Source organism: Meriones unguiculatus, chromosome 10 (genome assembly GCF_030254825.1).
Source record: "Meriones unguiculatus strain TT.TT164.6M chromosome 10, Bangor_MerUng_6.1, whole genome shotgun sequence".
In the NCBI taxonomy this organism is placed as follows: Eukaryota; Metazoa; Chordata; class Mammalia; order Rodentia; family Muridae; genus Meriones; species Meriones unguiculatus.
In genome coordinates this window covers 41,026,712-41,050,460 of record NC_083358.1, presented here as the reverse complement: position 1 = coordinate 41,050,460, position 23,749 = coordinate 41,026,712, and the positions used below count along the sequence as shown (strand labels likewise).

Sequence of the window (23,749 nt, the reverse complement as noted above, 5' to 3'; positions counted from 1 at the left end):
GAAAAAAGATTGTAAGAGAAAGGGGACATAGGTCTCTTTTCTTCTTCCTGCTGGGTAGGGTCATAGGATTCTTTGGGGGGCAGTACAAATACCCATGTCAGGCAATCCAGAAGTCCAGGTAACAAGGTAACCAGCAAAGCAGCAAGCACAACAAGCAGTCCTCCTCCATCTCCTCCAACCCACCAACGCTTCTTCCTCTGGGCTGTCATATTTACATCTCTCAAAGTCCTCAGAATTCAGCTAATTCCAGCTGGCAGAGACCACACTCCCGCATGAGACAATTAGCAGGTGTGGACAAACTAAAATCCCTCTCTTGGGATTATAACAAAAACATGTTTACATGTTATAAACCAAAATGTCCAAAACACTTGTTCACTTAGAAACAGTGCTTAAGGTAAGGGTCTAGAGCAATGGTTCTCAACCATCCTAATGCTGTGATCCTTAATACAGTTCCTCATGTTGTGGTGAGCCCAACCATAAAATTATTTTCATTCCTACTTCATAATTGTAATTGCTACCATTATAAATCATAATGTAAATACTTATTTTTCATGTTCTTAATCAACCCCTGTTAAAGGGTCATTCAGCCCTCAAAGGGATCTCAGTCCATGGGTTGAGAACCACTGTTTTAGGGAGCATGACTAAGGCAAATATAATCCCTGTGGGAGTCAGGATTTGGCCTGTTGTAAAGTACAAAAGCCATGTCTCACAAGGGTGAGTTTTATAGCCTAGAAGTGATGCTCAAAGGTTTGCGGGGAAAGGGTATAGGATAAGTAAAACATAAATTTTGAGAGACACAGGCAGACCTGGCCCATCAAACTGCAGAGGATCACCAGGTTGTAAACTAGATCCATTCCCAGCATTCCTGGTGGAGGACAGGGTAAACATCTCTTTCCTTTGAAGGATGCCTGCAAGTTTAACTTTCCTGGCTTCTCCAGTGCTTATATGTGTGCACAAGCATTTTTTGCCCTCTACAAAAACTCAGAATAAAAAAAAAAAAACCACAACAACTCAGAATCATCCCTTTATCTCAGAGATATTCAGCTTATGTAACATATATTTTATATACTATATTTTATGTGCATATATTTTTTATATAATAACCTGCTTGTTGTAGGTCTCTTCTCAGACATTTTTGCTGATTCTTTTAAAGAGTCTTTGGATTTTTCTTGTTCTTCATTTTGGAAGATTTTGTTAATTATTTTTTAATATGTATATATATTTTTATCTTTAAAGATTTTTTTCTTTTTTAAAAGATTTATTTGTTTGCTTATTACATATACAATGTTCTGTCTGTATATACACCTGTACACCAGAAGAGGGCACCAGATCTCATTATAGATGGTTTTGAGCCACCATGTGGTTGCTGGGAATTGAACTCAGGAGCTTTGGAAGAACAGACAGTGCTCTTAACCTCTGAGCCATCTCTCCAGCCCATGTTAATTCTTTTGTTGATAATTTTCCCTTCCTTTTTGTTAGAACTCACAATTTTATTTCTGTTTTATGTGTATGAATTTGTGTGGCACATAAGTACGTATACCTTGTTTGTGTTGGTACCCACAAGAGGGCATTGGCTACCTGTGACTGGAGTTAGAGATGGTTGTGAGCTGCAGTGTGGGTACTGGGAAGGGACTGCAAGGGCAGCAAGTGCCCTTAAGCACTGAGCCAATTCTCCACCCCAGAGACGATGGATCTTTAGTTGTCATGTCTACTCTCTCGTAGAGTTCATCCCTTTATTTTTTGTTCTACTTTCTGTGAAAACTTCTTCAGCTTTGTCTTTTAAAAAGGAAAATTGTTCGCATGTTAGTCATTTAAAAAATTTCTTTACATAATCATTTTTAGCATCATCTTTTGATGTATAGAGGTAATTCTGTGAGAAGGGTATTGATAGATTTTTTTTTAATAATTTTCCTTCTCTCTAAACTATTTGTTGTGTCTGTATCTTTGTTAGAGTCTTTCATTGGATTCTGCAACGTTTCAGTTGTGTATTCATATTTAATAGCAAAGAATAAAAAGCTGATTGGAAAGCTGTGAACACAGAAATGGAGTGTGTTAACTACTTGACATCAGGGTCATCTGGTGGGCTGTGATGTTAAGGAACCTCCATGTTGGGTGTTTTTCCTCTCCTCAAGATTTATTTTGCTTTTTATTTATGTGTTTGTGTGTTATGTGCACATGTATGGGGGCCCTTGGAGGCTAGAAGAGGCCATTAGATCCCGTGGAGCTGGAGTTACAGGCAATTATGAGCTGTTTGGTATGGCTGCTGGGAATCAAACTGCAGTCCTCTGCATGGGTAGCAAGTCCTTAACCACTGAGCCGTCTCTCCATCCCCAAGTGAGATCTTTCTCCCTAGGTTGCCTTTTCCTCAGAAAAGACTCTTGATCTCCTGAGCATGAAGGCCTACATTAGGAAAAAACAGGAAGTCTAGAGTATCAGTGCACTCAGCATCAGTGTGTACATTTTCCTGAGCCCTGAAAAGAATTCTTCTCAGCTGGACCCAGTAGCCTCTGGGCAAAACCAAACAACAAAAAACCCACTGTTCTTTTTTTCTTAAGAAAATAAACCTTTAGTGTTGTGCTACTGTGAGGGAAGGGATGTGTAAGTGAAGAGGCATATTCTAGAAGTGGCTTCAGTAATGATTTTACAAGAGAAATGCAAAAGACAATCATGCTTATCTTTTCTAACTTTTCCCCAAGACAGCGTTGAATAACAAAACTAACCGAACTTAGAGGAGCAAGGTCTTCTGTTGTTAATTGTTAATTTTCAGTGCTAACAACCTTTGTTTCCAATTCATAAGGCATCCTTGAAAACTAGACAAAAACAAAGTCCTGCTGCCCTCATTAGCCTGTTGCTTCTCTCTCTCTCTCTCTCTCTCTCTCTCTCTCTCTCTCTCTCTCTCATTTTGAGACATAGCTTCTCTGTAGACTGGGCTGGCCTTGAGCTCACATAGCTCTTCTTGCCTCTGCCTCCTGAGTGCTGGGATTAAAAGTATGCGTCACTACCACCCAGCTCTGTCTTTCCTTACTTTGTCTTCTTTTTCTTATTATCTACATTGTGCACAATTGGCAACTGGATGTGCCCAACGGTATAACAACTCTTAGTTGTTTTCCCAGCAGTTCGTCTTTTTACATTACCAATTTAACACTCCCACTACTAGAATTCGGTGGTGACTGAATTTCTATGAAAATCTTAGAGTGGAGGAATTACTGTGTGAATCCATGTCTGACCAGTCCCCAACACTTCCTTTCTCTCCTACCCTCCTGAGCGATGCCATGTCAGGGAAAGGTTGGCCAAGTATACATCTCAGTTCGTGGCACTTGCCATCTTCTAGTCCCTCTAGGGACCTCCCAGCAGCTTCAGTAGTACCATATGAAAGGAGAAATAACTGGCTGAAGTTAGAATGAGCAGCTCCAGCAGCAAGTGGAGATAGGAGGCCAAAAATAATGTAAGATGCCATCCTTCAATTAAGCCAGAGGAGATTATCTTTACAAAGGGTATATCTAGATACATTTTGTTGATTTTTAATTTTACAACCTGACTGGGATGTCAGGAAAATGTGAGATATTAATTAAGCACACCAACATATGTAATTTAAGACAGAAGAAAAAGGAACAATTGTTTAAAGAAATAACAGGTAAAGTCTCCATAAAAATGATTTTTTAAAACTGATTTTAATTTTTTTCACATTGTCTTTATAAATCATAGTATCACTTTGTACACTATTTTATATATGTAAATATGTAACTTGTCATTGTATATTTTTTAAAAATTAAGCATTAAAAACTGTTAAGAAACCATGCTTCTTTTTAAAATAATTTTTATTAACTTTTTTGATAATTTTGTACATTATTCAATGTATTCCTCTCCTCCCTCTAACTCTTCCTAAATCCAGCCCCATCCTCTGTGCCCTTCTAACTTTATGTTCTTTTGTTTTTATAACATAACAAAGCCATATTTCAAACATGAAAGTAAAATAAAGGCATTCTGAAATAAAGGGAAAGAATTCACTTTAAGCAAACTCACTCCATAGGAAACATAAAAGGAGAATTTCAGGTTGAAAGGAAGCAGTGCAGAACTATGACTAAAAGCACCGATAAAAGGATTCCGTTAAAGAAGACAAGAAGGACTTTCTGTCTTCTAACTGGTTTAAAAACAAGCTACATAGAAGAGTGTGCATGAGTGAGTGTGCGTGCAAAAGCATGATGCGCTAATAGTAACAATATCGCAGAAGCAGGAGGAGGCAGAGCTGGACGGGGGTGGGGGAAGTAGCTAATCAGAAACACGAGGCACCAGAAAGCAGAACTGTGGAAAGACCTGCATGTGAACAGCAACAAGGAAGACTAGAGTAGCTGTGACTATAGCAAACAAAACAGACCTTAAAGAGCAGGATTTTGTTACAAGGAAGGTCTACCAGGAAGTTGTAATAGTCGCCACGCCCATGACGCCCGCGCGCACACACCAACCACATCCACCGCAAAAAAGCCCCAAGTTCACAAAAGAAAACTGATGGAAACAGACAGGGAAAAATAGACAGTTGAACCATCGTGGTTGATGACTTTACCACCCTACCACCCTACTTTCAGGTGTGCTGATAGAAACAGATTAAACACTGGAGGAATAGAAAACTCAGCTACGCTGTGGCCGTCTATGAAAGACTTTCTACAGAAAGCAGTGGCCACATTCCTCTTACCTCATGTGAAACATTCTCTGGGATAGAATATATACTGCACCATGCGAGAAGCCACAAGAAAGTTAAAAAGATGAAAGCGCACAGTGTATTCTTCTAAAACAGCACAGCAACTAAAAATTAATCATGGAAATTGGAGGAAATCACTAATACATGGAAATTAATACATTCCTGAGTAGTCAATGGGCCAACGAAGATACAAGAAAATTAGAGAAAGTCAGTTAAAAATGAATGAAAAAGGAAACAGCAAAACAAGTGTGATCTTGTAGGGAATATTAGGCTCTGTTCTCAACACTTGCTCTGAATTCATAACTTGCTACAATTTCAATGTCTAGTATATTATCCTATAATGTTACTTAAACTATTTTGTAAACTTGGTGTATTAGAGTCCATTTTTATAAATATTTAAATTTTGGAAAAGTGAGTGTCTTGAGATCTTCTAGCTAAATGAAGGGTCCTGCCAAAGATGCAGTAAGCTGGATGCAGGTGTTTGCATGATGCCTTCCACAGGATACTTCTGTGCTGGGGGGATGGCCTGCTGCCAAGTTCATGGATCCTGCACTGTGTCCAACACAGGAATCCTGGGACTGGAAGACACTCTTTGGCTCTTGTTTGCCCTGTCACCAGCTTATGCCTCCTTGACCATCCATCCCTCTGGCTCTAGGGACCTGACCATGTGTTCTCCTGATGGTGTCGTTGGGTGGCTAGGGGGCAAGTACACAGGTGTATCTCCTTCAACTGGAAGGCACAAAGTTTATATGCCACCACAAGAGAAAATGAGTTCATATTTTACTAACAAATTATGGGCAAGAAGAGTACCGTGAGACAGAAGGGCGGTCTTGTCCTGGGTCACATGAAGTATCAGGCAAGAAGAAAAGACAGACAACTGACAAAGGAATAGCTGTAGACCACTTTATAGTCAAGAGCAAGTGTCTGAGTGGTCACATTGAAGGAAGCAATACGAAAGAATCTTCTTGGGCCTTTTCTTATCACATACGGCAGAGCTCTCTAGATTCCGAGTAATAAATACACCAGGACTTTAAAAACAAAAACAGCCAATGAGCCTGTTATTCCCCAATGTTTTCTTTTTAATATTTTTGTTTTGTTTCATTTTGCGTTCTGTGTTTGATGGCCTTGCATTTGTGTAAGCTTTTGCCACTGACTGAATCTCCGGCCCTCTTGTAGTTCGTTTGTTTGTTTTTTGGTTGTTTTTTTGTTGTTGTTGTTGTTTTGTTTTTGTCACCACATTAGTTCCAGCTGGTATTCCTGCATCAAGCAGCTGCAGTGTTAAACAGTTGCCATTGATTACTGGAATAGAACTGGTTGAATGAGCTTTCTCTTAGGTCAGAAATAAAAAGCTTTTTTTTTTAGTTTAATAATTTTTATTTTATTTTTCTTCTCATAACCTAAATACCTTATACTCTTTTTCTTTCCTAGACTCCAGTGATCTTCCCACAGAGTCTAGGATTATAAGGCACTTGCCACCATACCCATCTTTTTCTATGATGTATTTTAAAAATATCTCCTTGGGGTTGGAGAGATGGCTTTGAGGTTAAGGATAATGGCCGCTCTTCCAGAGGACCTGGCTTCAATTCCAAGCACCCACATGGTGCCTCATAACCATTGGTAACTCTCTTTCCAAGGGATTTTTATAATCTCTTGTGGTCTCTGTGGGCACTTGCCATGCGTACAGTAGACAGACATACATGTAGGCAAAGACACCCACAAAAATTAAATAAAATGATTTTTTAAAAAATTAATACCTCATTCACAATCCAGAGCCATTGCTTTTAATTTTCCACCTTTGAAGACCCCATCTGAGCATGGTGGTACATCCTCTAACTCTAGTACTCTGGAAGCCGGGACAAGAAGTTAATAAGTTCTAGACGAAATGGAGCTAATCACAAACAATGAGCTTGAGGCCAGACTTAGCCTGACAGGAAGACCCCATTTCAAAAGACAGATAAAGGCCGGGAGTGGTGGTGCATGCCTTTAACTCCAGTTCTTGGGAGGCAGAGGCAGGTCAATCTCTGCAAGTTCAATACCAGCCTTGTTATACAGCAAGTTCCAGGACAGGCAGGGCTACATAATGGAGAGGCCCTGTCTTAAGAAAGGGAAAAAACAAACAAACAAAAAAAAAAAAAAAAAAAAAAAACAGGCAAAGTTTATCATGGGATTAAAATAGAAGACAGGCAGGCAGATTTTTAGTAAAACAAAGGATGTGGATATATTAGATTAGTTTTCATGGCAGATCTCTGTGAGTTTGAGGCCAGCCTGGTCTACAGAGGGAATTCCAGGACAGCTAGGGCGTGTCTCAAAAAATAAGCTAAACAAAGTCAGCTCTCATTTCGCTACATCAGAATACAATAACAATTTTTATAAGTTTGTTTTTTTGTTTTATTTGGAATTCCCCTTCCAGGTAAAGAATTTATACCAGTCATTCAGATAATGTTTAAAGAGGAATCTACTAATTATTAATTTACATAAGAATTTCAAAATCTATTACAAGTACTTTTACCAAAAGTAAAAGTGGTTCTGCAGTGTAGGTGGCTTGTGATCCACATGAGCTGGTAGTAAAAAGATCTGAGGACAGAGCTCTACAATGCAGTGTATCTGTGGGTTGGTGTGCCTTCCTGTGCTTCCAGTTATTTGGATGGTAGAAAGTGGGACATTTTAAAGAAGGATCTAAACTGTGAGAGGGTTGAACTTTTTTTTATTCCTGTGTTTATCAGTTAACTCTATTGAATAGAAATGTCAGCCTTGCCGATACAGTGAGTGGGTTTTAGTTTGTGCAACTTTCTGTTGGAATTAAGTTTGTTTAAATGTTAATTGTTCTTTCCTAGGTGTTGGATCCTGAACAAAACCATAACTTCACAGATCACTATCTAAATGTGGCCTTTGACCTTTCTCAAGTTCTTTTCATAGCTACTGCCAACACTACTGCCACTATTCCACCTGCTTTGCTGGACAGGATGGAGATCATTCAGGTTCCAGGTAGTTCATTCATAAATATATTCTCCCACTTTGAACATACCCTTTAAAATCCGTCACTTAGAAGTTAATTTGTCACTATTTACACTTCAGAAATTCTGCACAAGATATATAGCATCTTTTCTGTAGAATCAGAGTCAAACAATGGGAATGTGTTTGTTTGTTTGTTTATACTGTGACCATTTGGAACATAGACGTATGTTCTGAAAGACATTAAACAGGAGTCAGTGTTGACTTCACATTCAGCTCTGATGTTGCCTTTGGGATGCTTACTTCTTAGAATGTCAGGCATTCTTCTCTAATTTCCAAAGTTAGAGGTGAAAAGGATTTATTTATACAAAGCCAATGTCTAAAACCTGGTTACAGCTTCTCCTTTCTGTGAGGTTTTGAAGGCTCTGCTTCTTTCTTTCTTTCTTTCTTTCTTTCTTTCTTTCTTTCTTTCTTTTTTTCTTTCTCTCCTTTTTCTCTTTTTCTCTTTCTTTCTCTCTCTCTTTCTTTCTTTCTTTTTTTTCTGGGCTAAAAATACTACATTGTAATTAACTCTAGTACCTTTCTCCTGGATGACTCTGGCATTACTCTTACCTGAAAGCTCGCTGTGCTTTCAGGCTGCACTCTTCCTTCCAGCTGATGATGTCAAATAGACACAGTTGTTTGTGTTTCCAACCCTGTCTTCTCCTAAATGCAGTGTTAAAAAAAAAATAGCCTTTGTAGTTTTACTCAAATCCTAATCTTTTCATTTATTTAATTGCTCAAAATTATTCTGTCTTAAAAGAGATCCAACATCAGTGAGTACTCACTTAGTGAAAACAGGGTAGACTCTAAATATATTCAGATTTTAAATGTTGCAATATATTTTCATTCTAAACATTTTTAATCTTCCATTGTTAATTGAATTTCCCAATGACCTGCAAACCTTGTAGATTCCTGTATTTAGTTTTAAAATGTGGTGAAGTAAAATGTTGCCTTTGTGTATTTTTAAGGCTAAAGTAAACAAATGAGATTCAATTGTCCAGAAACTACAAATAAAGGCAGCCAGTCCATGAACTGCACTGATGTGCAGGGAGGTGAGCAAGACAGGGTTACAGAGGTTGGCTCTGTGGTGCTGCCTCTTTCCTTGACAGCTGTGGTTGTCCTGTCCTCCAGCTTGTGTGATGTTTTCAAGTCTCTTCTTCCTATGCAAAAGATGCTTTATCAACTCATATTTGAAGCCCTTGTTTATTAGACAGAAAGACTACATTAGTTTATGTGGGACTTTTTTTCTTACAAAATTTAAAGATAAAGTAAATGTGTGTTTATCAGGCTTCTTAGTCAATAAGATCATAAAGTCTCGGAAATATGTATATTTTTATAAAATGTGAAAGTAAAAATCAAAACTGATTTAGTTTAAATTTCCTTATTCTTTTTATAGTATTAGTTGAAGTAATACTTAAACTCATTCTAAATCTCAGATCTACTGAATCTGCATTTAATCCATTAAAAACTGTGGCAGGGCTAGATAGATAGTTTAGCACAGAACACTTGTTGCCATGACCACTGTTTGGTTCCCAGCACCCATATAGTAGGTTCACAACTATCTATAACTCCAATTCCAAGGGATCCTACACCCTCATCTGATTTCTTTGGACACCAGGCATGCTCAAGGTGCACAAATATCATGCAGTCAAAACATTCAGACACACAGAGAAAAGTAAATAAATCTTTTGTTTGCTTTTGTTTTTTGAGACAGGGTTTCTCTGTGTAGCCTCGGCTTACCTGGACTCACTTTGTAGACCAGGCTGGCCTCAAACTCATAGAGATCCACCTGCCTCTGCCTACCAGAGTACTGGGATCACAGGCCTGTGCCACCACACCCAGTTTAGTAAATAAATCTCAAAAACCAAAGAAAATGTGGCATTGTGGAAGCCTGGTAGATAATTACAGAACAAGGTCCTTTCTTTTCCAGGGTATACGCAAGAGGAGAAGATTGAGATTGCCCACAGGCACCTGATCCCTAAACAGCTGGAGCAGCACGGGCTGACCCCTCAGCAGATTCAGATCCCTCAGCTAACCACTCTGGCCATCATTACCAGGCTAGTCATCTTGAAGATGGGTTTTTTGGAAAGGCTTGGTCAGTCGGTTGATTGGTTAGGTTTTGGGTTTGGGGTTTTTGAGTTGGGGTTCTTATTTTCGTTTTTCAAAACAGGGTTTCTCTGTGTAGCCCTGGCTGTCCTAGAACTCACTCTGTAGACCAGGCTATCTTCAAATTCACAGAGGTCTACCTGCTTCTGCTTCTGTTTCTGCCTCTCAAGTGCTGGGATTAAAAATGTGTTACCACTACCTGACTAAAAATAGGATTTTTTTCCATGCCATAATTTACTGATTATTGCACTGAAGAAATATTTAACTGGCATCCTAGAGCATGAATTCCTCTAGTAGCTGAAAGCATTGCCTTAAGCTATGACTAACTCAGGAAGAAGAGGAATTTCATAGTGAAGCCATGTAGAATTGTTTTCATTGAAAATGATCTTTGTTAAGCTAGAACTTCACTAAAGGATTAATGTAGATTAAAAACCAAACTCATGAAAAATATATGTTTGTTTTTTTGGTTTTGTTTTTTTGTTTTTTTTTTATGTGCAGGGTGGCACATACCTTTAGCACATGGGAGGCAGCAGAAGGAAAATCTCTGTGTTCTAGGCCAGTTCTAAGTTGGTCTACAGAACAAGTTCCAGGACAGCCAGGGCTACAAAGAGAAATACTGTCTCAGGAGAAAAAGCAGAAACAAAACAACAAACTTTCAAGTTACACTGCTATTTTTTTCTTTTTTCTTTCTTTGTTTGTTTATTTTTCCAGTCAGGGTTTCTCTGTGTATCCCTGGCTGTCCTGGACTCACTTTGTAGACCAGGCTGGCCTCAAAATCACAGTGATCCGCCTGCCTCTGCCTCCCAAGTGCTGGGATTATAGGCATGTGCCCACTGCGTCCGGCTCAAGCTACTTTCAAATACCCATTTTAGGTTCTTTTCTTCTCTGAGAGATTTAAAAAAAAAAAAAAATCCTTGAAGTTTTTCATGTTGAGACTGGAGCAATAGAGAATGTGTTTTCCCAAGTCTGCTACCAAGTATTTAAATTTGTAACAAGTACTACATAAATTTTCTGAGTAGAGGCTGCCATGAAGGCACACACGTTTAATCCCAGCACTGTGAGACAGAAGCAGGTAGATCTCTGTGAGTTCAAGGCCAGCATGGTTTACATAGTGAGTTCTAGGACAGCCAGAGCTATGTAGAGAAATCCAGTCTCTGCCCTGCCCTAACCCAGCTCTCCCAAAATTGAGTAGAATATTACTTCATCTCATTTATAGGTCATATGTTTGAATGAAAAATAGACCCTGTTGGGAATTTATATTGGTCACAGCCTCACAGTTTTCCTGGCTCACTATTACAGATTGATTGCATCATCTAACAATTTAAGCCTGCCAAGAACTCCAGCAGTCCTTTCCTAGTAACTGTTGTTTTCAAAAAATATGAACTTTCTCTTCGTGCTTGGCATTTCTAACTGGTTAATGATCTGTGCCAGCTTTTTTCTTGGTTTATTTAGTTATATGCCGAAAGTAGGACTAAATCTGATCTAAAAGTCTCTTTTTCTTAAAAGAGTTTCTTTTCTTCTGTTTTGACATACCCTATGTGGATAGTGCCAGAAGAAATAAATTGAATGATTAGCCAGTCTTCCAGCAGTGCCATCACTATAGACTTCTAACAAGCCACTTGAATTTTTATACTAGTGTCTCTATCTGAAAAGGGCACATGATTGAGAAGACAGCCGGCTTGCCTACTTCTGAGAGTGATGCTGAAGAGTTCATTATTTATAGTTCCCAATTACTGCCTCTTATGAGGCATGAGATCTTGAAGCTGTAGACATTAGGGACTTTCTTCAACAGTCTTACTTCTTTTAATACTCAAAACAGAATGCAACAGCAGACAACACACTGGACACTACTCCGTTCAAGTCTAGGCACTGAGTTGCCAGATATAGGAGACAGAATATGGTGGCCAGACCCAGGTCCTTTCATCCTGTGTTGTGAGCTATAGTCACGGCCTTTGGTGTTCGTGTCCTTTCCTCTCCCCATGTCAAGCTGGTGGGAACCCTGATTGTTGTATGTTTTCATAGTCACTGTTCTGTGAATTTATACTCCTGCCTTACAGAGACATCTGAAACTTATAGAATTTACCGTCTGAAATGAAAAAGAAATACTTTCAGGTCTACACACTATAAACAAACCTCTTCAAACTAAATGTTCCTTTTCTTTAGTGCTTTCATGGGTTGAGGACATAGATCAGTGACAGAATATTTCCATCCCGTGCATGAAGTCCTGGGTTCAGCCCCTAGTGTTGCCACCTCCTCCCACAGTCATTTCTGTTGACTTGCTTTTTGATTTTACTCTGTTGAGTTGTATTTCTGTTGACCTCACCTTTCTGGTTAGCTGGAGTCCTGCAGTCCTCTATCCAGCTCCATTTCTAAGCTGATACTGAGGAAGACACATTAGTTATTTTTTTAAATTAATTTTCTAGTTAGGATAAAAAATGAGTTTCTTGTGACATTTTCCTGCTGTGTATCTTTATACTTTGTTCTTACCTGCCCTTTGTCTTCCCTTGCTTTCCTCATGGTCTTCCTCTTTCACATATTTCCTCTTCTGCTTCTATGGTATATCTCAGTTTCCCTCTTTCCCTTCTCATAGTCCTCTGCCCCCTCTCTCCTGTCCCTTTTTTACTGAAATGTCACATACACACATAAACTCAAATCTAGAGTCTATATTTGAGAAAAAACATGTTATTTGTTTTGAGCGTGTTTAGTTCATTTAACTCAAGTGATTCTAGGTGTATCCATTTTCCTGCAAGTGTCATGATTTTATCCTTCTTTACTGCTCAATACAATTCTGTGTGTATACACCTCATTTTCTTGATCTGTCTGTTACTGGTCAACTAGGCTGGTTTCATGTTTTGGCTACAGCAATCAACAGGAATATGTAAGAATCTCTGTGCTATGTTGACTTACAGACCTGTGGACGTCCACCCTGGAGTAGTGTAGTTGGGTCATCTGGCAGTTCTAGTTTGGGTTTTATGAGGAACCTCTATGCCAGTGGTTCTCAACCTATGGGTCATAACCCCTTTGGGAGCCAAAAGAAGCTTTCACAAGGGTCACATATCAGATATCCTGCATATCAGATATTTGCATCATGACTCAGAACAGTAGCAAAATTACTGTTATGAAGTAGCAATGAAAAATAATTTTGTGATGGGGGATCATTACAACATGAGGAACTGTGTTAGAGGTTCACAGCATTAGGAAGGTTGAGAACCACTGCACACTGCACATACAGTGCATCTGCTCTTCAGCATTCCTCCATCCTCACCAGCATCTGGTGCTTTCTTGATGACAGCTGGTCTAGTAGACTGAGATGGAGTCTCGGTGCAGCTTTAATTTGCATTCTCTGATGGCTAAGAGTGCTGAACACTGTGTTAGATTTTTATTAGCCATTTGTGTTTCTTGTTTTGAGAACTGTCTAGTCAGTTCGTTAGCCCGTTTCTTGATTTATGACTTGGAATGTTGTGTTGTGTTGTATTGTGACAGTATACCAGTTAGCCCAGGCTGGCCTCTAGCCCAAGAGGATGACTCTTGATCCTTCTACCTTTATCTTCCCAGTTCTGGGATTGCAGGTACTACCAAGCTCTGATCAGTTTCTCTGATTCTTTCAGCAGTATTTCAAGAACAATAAATTTGGGACCAAAGTACATTGACAAGTTGCTTCTTAATACATCACCAAGAAATAAGTGGTATTTAATGTGCTGCCAGATTTATTTCAGATGTCTAAACCAAAGATTTGGTTTTAGGTAAAGGGTAACAGTTTGAGATAATATATGTAAGGAAATAGTTGTAGTTGAAAAGACTTTAATATTTGAAAACTGCTAATTTTAGTGAAATGTGTTATATGTGGACGAGTTAATATTTTTAATTAACTTTCAAATCAACATTGTTTCTTTAGTGAGGTGGTTGCCTCTGTTTTACCTATTTACAGGTAGTGTTCATCCAAAAGTAAAATGTTTTTATTGTAACAGATACACCAGAGAAGCTGGAGTCCGTTCTCTGGACAGAAAGTTTGGCGCTATTTGTCGGGCTGTAGCAGTGAAAGTCGCAGAAGGACAGCATAAGGAAGCCAAGCTGGACCGTTCTGAGGTGGCCGATGGAGAAGGTTTGTGGCTTTGTTCTGGTATTCTTAGTCCAGCAGCTAAAAGAAAATGGCCCCATCAGTTGAGTGTGGAGCAAGGAGGGCATCAGATCATCCTTGAAGCAGTGGCGTGAATGGCTTCAGCAGTAATGTGTCACTGAGTATGGAATAGCAAAGTTTAATGGGTTTTGCGGGATTTTTTTTTTTTTTACAAATAGGGAAGAGTTAACTCTTCTTCAATATTCTTCAACATTACTACTTGAATGATACAATAATTTTCTCCAAATTGCTACAGTGGTATACTCTACATATGGTTTTGGTGTTTTCTTTTTCGGACTGGTATGGGCAGTTGTTAAATCCTTGAATAACTTAAAATAAAGTTGTTAGAAGCCAGATGTGATGACACACACCTATAATCCCCGCACTTCTGAGGCTGATCCAAGTTCAAGGCCAGCCTGGTTTATACAGTAAGAGCCTGTCTTAAAAATACCGATGAGGGGGGCCTGGAGAGATTGCTCAGCGGTTAAGGGCACTGACTGCTCTTCCAGAGGAACCCAGGTTCAAGTCCCAGCACCCACATAGCAGCTCACAACTGTAACTCCCAGATCTGATGCTCTCACATAGATATACTTGCAGGCAAAAGACCAATGAACATAAAATAAAATATTGGTAAATAAAAAAAAATATTGATGATGATGATGATACATTTTTTTCAAAACCTGAGCTACCCAAGCCTGCCAACACATATCTCTATACACTAGAAGAGATTCATGTGTTTTTCTCATACAGTTTCTTTTATAGATACACTATTAAATGTGATAAAATTTTTTTTGAATAATTTTGACAGTAATACCCTCAGGAGAATTTTGCCTCTGGTGTTATTCAAATGCATGTGTTTTCTCTTTTTCCCAGTTGAAGTGTGTGATCTTCTTGCCCCTGAACTGTAAGGAGATTTTTGTCACCACAGCATGTTGTTATATAGTTCACCAAAACTTGCTTTGGTAACACTTAGTGGTGTGGAACTAAAAATTACTCCATAGGAAACAGATTTATTAGAGTTCTGCCATTTCCAAAACTCTGCAGAATGCAGTTAGGTGAATGTGAGAGACAACTGTACTCTGCGATGATCTTAGTAGACCAGATGGCATTTCAGTTCATATGTCCCTCCTATGACCCTCTTGAGTCTGTATTACCTTCCCTGCTCCCACTTTACCTGGAACCTCATTGGTTCATTCTCTCTTGAGAATAAACCTCCACATTAGCTGAATTGGAGCGTTACAGTCATACTGTGTACAATATGGATACTGAAGTAAAATTGTTCCTTACAAGGACAATTTGTCCTTTGTATGGTTTGTGTCTCCCAAGTTTATGTGTTGGAAACTTAGCCTCCAGTGCAATAATGTTATGAGGTGGGACCTAGCTCAGTGTTAGTGTGCTTGCATGGATCCATAAGGCCCTGGGTTCTATCCTGACTTAGCTATGAGGCTCTTCCCTTATGACTGGATTAATGCATTATCTTGAGGAGGTAGATTAAATTCCACAGTAGTAGATTTCTGGTTGGATAGGTTTGGGATTCCCTCATCTCCGTCTCTCAGGAACTCACCTGCCGTGTGATCCTTTGTGTCATGCTGAACTTCCTTGACATAGTTCTTTGCTCTCAGGCTTCTCAGCCTCCAAAGTTATGAGTCAAACACATTTCTAGTCACTATAAATTACCTAGTCTGTGGCATTCTGTTATAGCAGCACAAAACAGGCCGGGTCAGTTCTCACTCGTATTTTCAGAGATACCCCAAATCCTTGAGCCTTTTTAAGATTTCATGGCTCGGATCAATTTGTTGTTGATCATCCTTTCCAATTCTAGACACTGAAATTTCTACTTTTTCAAACCTGCTAAGTTTTTGTTGTATTTTTGTCTGTTTACATTATATTTTCCAAAATTTTGTCAGCATTCCTTTATCAGTTATTTTCATTCTTATCTCTTTATTCTTAAGAGTTTATACTTCAAAAAAAAAAAAAGAGTTTGTACTTCTTCATTTTTGATCACTTTAGTAAAAAGTTAGAATTTGGTAGAAGAACTATAAAGACATGTTTAGACTATACTCTGTAGAAATTGTAGTTGTACAACCTGACTTAGGTGAGCAAATGCCTATGAACAGAAAAGGCCATGCAGAAGCATGGCATGGTTTTCTCTTACCTCTTTAAAGTTAAGAGCTACGCTCTTTCTGTGTGCTTACATACTCAGCCCTCAGATATTTAAGCCTCTGTCTTTTGTTGTGTCTGTGATATAATAGAACTCAGACTCAGGTAGTATGCAAAAGCAAAGAGCATTTATTCTGCAGAAATTTTCAGCATGCAGGGACTTCCATTCCATAGAATGGCAACCCAGAAGCTAGCACTTAGGCTCAGTTTAATGACAGTGGTTAGGTAACCTTTACAATGATTGGTTGGTACTGATCTAGGTGATAGGGAGAGGAGGGGGACACTCAGGATTGGCTCTGCAGTTGGGAAACTTCATGGAGTGTCCAGGTAACAAAGAGTATCCAGGTAACAAAACACCATTTTGACTAGCTGAACAAAGCATTTCTAACTGACCTTTAATATGCTTGGTCAAGTGCTGGGGGACCTTACTAAGTTATTGTTTCTGGTTTTCAGGGAGGTTATTGAGTTATTGTACCTGGTCTCCATGGGCTGTAGTTTCATGTTCTGAACAATAGAAACTCAAGTCTGTTCAGTTTGAAGCTAATTTTGAAACCTGTCAGAGTCAGACTGGCTTATTAAAAATCATTCCCCTCCGAAAGAAAAAGCTAAAATGAAATGTATCAATTTAACACATTTGAAAAATTATGTTTAAGATTTATATGGTATTTTTAGAACTTTAATACGTTTAGAGGTGTCAAGCTGAATTTTTCATAGTTATAATGCAGTTTAATATTTATATAACCATTAGCGTATTTCTAATATATGTTCTTATATTATCTTTACAACTATTCAAGAACTTGTTCAAGAAGCTTGTGAACTGTTTATGAACATGTTTTTAATGAGAATATTTACTTGGGTTTTGTTGTTATTGTTTTCTTTAATTACAAATCGTCTTGTACATGATCAGATAGTTAAGTAAATTTGAGTAGTTAAGCTATTGCCTAAGATACCTAAATTCATTCTTAATTACGAAGACATTTATGTTTCCGATACTTTGGTTGTGGTCTGTATCAGAGGTGGAGACACAGCCCTAGCTGTTCTGATATCAAGAGACAAAGATGTCCTCAGACTTAATAAAATAATCACACGGAATATTATAACATATAATATAATTATAATAAATGGTGTTTATGATCGCAAATCAAAAGGAACATTTCTACAAAAGAGTCAACTGAGCTTTTCTGATTAGAAAATCATTTATTTAAATAGGAGTTATTTATTTTAAAAAGTCATTTTAGAAATTTCAAGTAATTCGGGTGAGTTATTTTTAATGTTAGAAATAATGCTGGGTTCAGAGTCACTGCCAGGAGGAAAAGTAACTTCAGGCCACAAGCTTCCAAACAGGCAGAGACTGCCAGTGTTTTTAACAGGCGTTCTGGAGCAGACCCAGCCGCTCCGGTCTCTGAACAGTTGTCTTTATGTTTCTGGGATTGTAGTGACAATTAAGCTGGCCACATAGCAATGGAGGATTTGAGAAGGCAGATTAAGGATATAGTTGATTAGTGTCAGAAGAGGAATATTGATGCTTCAGTTAGTTGTAAAGCAAGGCCTTTCATAAAAGCATTGGTTACTGTTTTTCTACATGATATTAGGGCATTCCATTTTTTTCTCCCTGGAGTATTAGTTGGGTTGAATAAAAACACGTGACTAAAGTCTTATTCTGACATTTGCCTCTTTTGCTAAGACAGACCTTGCATGTGTTCAGCTTTACAACTCAGGAATTTCTCTGTAGAGTTAGACAAATGTCTGTTTAGTCAGTTTCTTGTGTCATGGTGCCCAATTAACATAAATACTGGTGAAGGCTTTTCCTCAGAAGCCAGCCCTAATAGAGAAACTGTCCACTTTGATCCTCATGAGATTCTTAAATCTTTCTCACATTCTCCAGTAAACACTTCGCCTTACCCCTTGGATTCTGGGAACACACTTCATACATATGTGTCAAAGTGTGACTTGTCTGTTCGTTTGTTCGGAGTACTGGAGGTTGGACCTAGAGCAGTGCACATGCTAAGCAAGCTGTCTATTCTGGGCTATATCCTCAGAATATAGGATTTTTTTTCTTTTCTCCACCCTTTCTTCCCCTCCCTTTTCCTCTCCCTCTCTCTTCCCTCTCTCACCTCTCTCTCTCTTAATAAGTTGCCCAGACTGCCCTTGAATCTGCAGTTCTCCTGTCTCAGCCTTCTGAGTAGCTGGAATTTCAGTCTTCTACCACCAGGTCTGATACTGTTTACATTTATTCATCTTGGATTTCCTAATGTTTTGAAATTTGTGGACTAAGTTCTTTCATCAGTTTTAGAAAAAATACAACAATTGATTTTTTACTTTTTTGTTTAATTTTGTTTTTCAAGACAGAGTTTCTCTGTGTAGCCTTGGCTGTCCTAGACTTACTTTGTAGACCAGGCTGGCCTTGAATTTAGCAATCCACCTGCCTGCCTCTGCCTCCCTGTGTGCTAGGAGGAAAGGCATGTGCTACCACGTCTAGCTTTTTCACATATTCTTTTTTATTTTTTTTCCTTTTTCACTGGGACTCTAAGAAAAAGCTATACCTGTCTCTTATCCCCCTTTTCCCCCCATTACTTTAGCTCTCTAATTCAGTTTCTGTGTTTTTATTTGCCCTCTACTCCAGTTTATAACTGCTGACTATAAACCTATAGAATTATTCTTTTCAGAAACTGTACTTTTTACTTTTTAAATTGTCATTTAGTTATAAATATATGCATATGTATATAACATGTATTTATCCCGATTAAATGTCCATTTAATTATCTGCATGTGCATGTTTTATATTTGTATGTATGTGTGTGTGTGTGTGTGTGTGTGTGTATATGTATTCCCCCTCCCCATGGACTCTTCGTTGAAATTGTCTTTTCGTCTGTCTGTCTGTAATCTCTTGTGGTTTCTCAAGACAAGGTTTCTCTGAGTAGCCCTTTGCTGTCCTGGAACAAGCTCTATAGACCCAGCTGGCCTTGATCTCAGAGATCCTCCTGCATCTACCTCCCAAGTGCTGGGATTAAAAGTGTGCACCACCATTTTGATCCTTCTTTTCCCCTATTTTCTTGGATACTCAGCATGGGCTTAGAGTACCAGTCTAAGCAATCTGTCATCTGATCCAGCTGTGAGTCTGTCCATGTCACCTGCAGTTGTCGCTGCTGCTGCTGCTGTTGGGTGGGTATACCTGTCTTCTGTTTCTATTTTATTTCATGTCTCTGTTTATACAGAGCTGCTGGTCAAACCTAGGATCTCACATGCTAAGCCAGCCCTTCTACCACTGAGTTCTGCCCCAGCCCTATTTCTTGTTCTTCTTCCTCTTCTTTTAAAAACAATTTATTCTGTTTCTTAGGATTTCATTTTTCTTTTTTTTTTTTTTTTGTTTATTTTCTTCCTTATAATGGCAAATATAAAGACTATAGCAATCATTGCTCTGCAAAAAGGGTGATATTTTCTCCTCACAAATCACTAGGAACCAGCACTTTTCAATACTCGAGACTTCATTTTAGACTCTGTAGGACTACTCTATTTCTGGTTCAGTTTTATTCTGAAAGTACGATCTTTACTGCTATAATGTGGTTCTCTAAAAAGGCAGTTCTACTGCTGATGTGACCACTTACTTGTAAGTTCTCAGTTGTAGGTCTGGTTGGGACTTCCCTTTCCATTTGTTTTTCCTTCTTTCTGGAGTCCTACCCTGAACATGCTTGAGCAGGAGTTCCTCACATTCGGGAGGGACTTGAATGGCAAGTTTCCTTGTTCCTTTGTGAAAGACATCAAAGCTGTTTTGACAAACTTGACTTCTCAACATCACATTTACTAAATCCCTGCAAGACTGAAAACAGCTCATCTTCTAAGCACTGTCAGGTGTGACAATGCACAGTTCTAGCCCATGTCCCCAAGTCAGGAAAAGGAAAAAGAGATACTCTGGGTCTGGATGGTCGTAGCTCAGTGTCTAGAGTGTACGCTTGGCCAGAAGATTGAAGTAGTGGGGCTAGGCCACCCACCACTTAGCAAGTAGGTGACCCAGATTAGATTCAAATCCCGTTGTAGTGCTCCTCAGCAGATGCTGTTCCTTCCCTCGCTCATCCAGTTAGCAGACTGCTCTTTACGCTTGGCGAGTCTCTCCCAGTCCACACGAGGAGAAGAGCTGTACTTTCAAAGACAAAAGGCTGGTGCTTGGCTTTTATTTCGTGAGAACAAGCTTGTCTTCCCATAATAAACCCCTGAGTCCTCTGCTGACCCTAGAATGCTGGGCTGGTGAGACCTTCTGTTGAGGACAGTCTGTATACATCATAAATCCTATTTCCTGAAGTGCATTTTGATTTGTTTTATTTCCTTTACATTAGTGCTACTGTCCTCCAGATGGCAAACTTGAGTGAATTGGCCTAATGTAAATACTATATCTTAATAGCTCAATGCATCCCTCCTAGGTACAATTATTATTTTAAATGCATCCAAATAAAAGATTTAAATTCTGCACCTTACAACTTCTCATTCATTCACTCTGATTCTTAAGGTAACCACAGCCTTGCCTATAGACAGGAATGGAATAGGTGAAGGAAAGGAAGCCCAGCCCCTGACCTCATATACTTAGGGCAGAGTCCAGATGCCCCCAGGGAGTGCTGCTCTGCACTTTGTGTGTGATTCCTCACCCCCTCAATGTGTGAGCTTCTCTTAGGACCCAGTTCTGCAGGAAGAGTTTATCCTTTGACGGCTGCAGCTGTCAGAGTTCTTTGTGGTGGCTTCCTGCCATTGAAAAAAATACTGTGGGTATTTTAAGTGTAGTTCCCTCCTAATCAAAACAGGAAACTCTCCCTGCAGGAAAATCAGGTGATTTTTATTTTTTTCAGCTTCCTTTCTGACTAGTCTTTAAATTTGAAGAGTTTCATTCTCTTGTCTATTGCTCTAAGTGTGTTACCTGGTAATGAAAAATAGTATGTAGTCAAGTACCATGGCTCCCAGTCAGTAATCCCAGAGTTCAAGAGGTGGGCTGACAGGAATTTGAGACAAGCCTAGGCAACACTATGAGACCTTGTCTCAGAAAAATAAGGTAAATAAGAAGCTAGTATATGCAATAGTTTTAGATGATAGGGTTTGTGCTTTATGTAACTTTTTGCTAAATCCTTTTGTCTTCTTGTAACCGTCTTCTACTTGTGGGATTTGTCTCTTGGATTTCAAATTACTTATCAGTTACTTTGAGGAAATTACCTACAAACTCAGCAAATTAAAATTATTTATCAAGCATTTAAAAACTATTTTTCAAAAATTTATTTCATGGTTTCTATGGATCAGGAATCCAGGAGCAGGAAAGGTAGCTGAGTAGCTGTGATTCAAGACTTGTCCTGAGGTTTTGTGAGGCTGCAGGCAGCTACAAACTCACCTTGGGAATATCTGCTCACCCAGGGTTGTTAGCCGAGCTCAGTTCCCTCCTGACTGTTGACTAGAGTTCTTTTCTCTCCACAGGGTCCTTTCCCTGGGCTTACAAAAAAGATAGAAAAAGTCAGTCGCAGAATCAGCATCCTTTCGTGTGGTACCACATTCTTTGGGTTCCACATATCATCTTTGATAGGATGTGAAAGGGAACTGACTCAATAAAGATGTGAATGTGAGGAGATAGGGATAGGCTATTTGGGAGCCATCCAACAAGCTCTCTCCCACCAGCTTATTTGTTTATTTTATTCTGAAGAACCAGCCTGCCTCCATTTTAGGCTTAAATGCCATCTTACAGTAAAGACAAACTAGGTTCTTTCCTGTTTATGATTAAATACTCATCTCAAGGATTGGGCTTTGCCCCACTTGTATCCTTAACTACAAATGGTTCTATACTGCCTGTACCAGGAATGACAGTCATGTCTTTGTTTCAGGAGGTCATTAGGACTAACTTGTTACGATGTTCTGCTCCTGTAACCCAGCCTATTTTGCCTGCCAGATCTCCCATTTGGAACCTCCTACCCCTGAGCTCTATAAAATCCTTTCCTCACCTCCAATGCTGACCCCGCCTTAGGGGGAGGCAGCTTGTGTACACAAATAAAAGAACTTGCTTTAATTAATTACTTGCTTTAATGTGGCAGCCATGGTGACTTGGGTCAGTGGTCTTTCGCCTCTCATCTTTGAGATTAACAATTGCCTCCCTCGTGTTTTAGTTTTCTGTAAGCTTTTGTTTATTTCGTGCTAGGAATTAAACTTAGGGCCTGACACAAGCTAGGCAAGCACTCTACCAGTGAACTAGATTCACAGACCAGGTTTAAATGTCTCTTGTAAAAGCATCTGCTGTATGCTGCTCAGTTTATATGCCTTATCTCCACACATCATAAAACTTCACAAAGTTAGATACAGCTGCGGCACTTTATGAAGAAGGAATTGGCTGTTGGGAGATGACCTATTCAGGGTCATACAGTAAACAACTTGTACATCTGAGTTCACACAGGTTAACCACAAATCATGCTGTCTCGAACAACCAACAGCTGTTCACATTTCTGTCTGTCCATCCCCCACCACACACACACACACACACACACACACACACACACACACACACACACACGTGCCTAGGACTCAGCCACAGCTAAGGAATTTAGGTCTTAAACACTGGATTAACGGGGCAGGATGTACCGGTACGGGATTTTATACTGTGAGGTAGATTCGGGGACTCACATCTTGGCTTCATCTTCTTAAAGACCAGCAGGCAGTGCTGTTAGTCAGCTCTGGTACTGTGCTACTTACCTTCCTGTTACTGTGAAGGTATATATGACAGAAGCAAGTTAAGGAAGGGTGGATTTTTCTCCATTTAAGGGATAGTCAATTATGATGGTTGGGTACTTTCAGCTGAGAATCCTTCCATCTCCAATGGATCTAGAAGCAGAGAGCAAGGAATACTGAGAACTGGAGGGAGTAAGCGTTTTGTAACCCATTTCTGTCCTCCTATCTCAGCCTCCCAAATACTAGGATTATAGGCATATGCCACCACACCCATCAATATACTACTCTACTCTCAGCCAAGCAACCACCATCTTGAGGTATTCAACCATAACCACTTGTTCTCTGCTACCTTTTATATGTAACTCTACCCTAATTGCATGTGGCCTGGAGGAGGGGCTGAAGTATATAGACAAAAAAAGACTAGAGGAAGGGTGTTCCATCAGCACAGATAGCAGGGAAGCCTACATCTCTGCTAGGTAAAGGTTTTCCAGTCGTGGCTTGGCAGGGTAGGAGCACCTACACCCCTGTGACTATCCTGTCACCTAAGCTCTGCAAGGAAGCCCGATACACTCATTGGTTCCCCAGAAAGAACGGTGGTGGAATCACATCTGAGTTTGTCATTGGAACCTTATGAAAAGGGGTAGACTCTGCTTATGTCTCCCCCTGAGAAGGAGTTTTAGCATCAAGAGACCATCCTAATCTTCTCTGTATCTAGTTTTAGTATATGTGCTGTGAAAGGAAGCACAGTTTATTGCTCTTTTGGGAAAGTTTTCATGCATTTCATTTCTGTTGTTACAGCCCCATTTCCAGGAGAGTAGTTTGTTTAGAATTCTAAAGAGATCCTGTGTTTGGCTATTGATAGAGAGTAGAAATTTCTGGGACACAGAAGAGAAAGACTATTGGACCATTGCCAAGTGGCCTTGGAGGGAAGAAAAGTCTATACGACCCATAAATGAATGAATCTTTTGCAAAAATTGAGATGGTGCTTTTCC

General features: G+C 39.3%; 1 protein-coding gene across 1 annotated transcript in view; it reads left to right on the top strand.

The window, feature by feature from the left end:
* Positions 1–23,749, top strand: part of Lonp2 (lon peptidase 2, peroxisomal) — an 87,355-nt gene that overhangs the window by 32,851 nt on the left and 30,755 nt on the right. Inside the window, exons 9-11 of the mRNA XM_021656639.2 lie at positions 7,531–7,681; positions 9,621–9,747; positions 13,765–13,898. Of these exons, the coding sequence (XP_021512314.1) occupies positions 7,531–7,681; positions 9,621–9,747; positions 13,765–13,898 (412 nt within the window). The remainder of the gene's footprint in view (positions 1–7,530; positions 7,682–9,620; positions 9,748–13,764; positions 13,899–23,749) is intronic.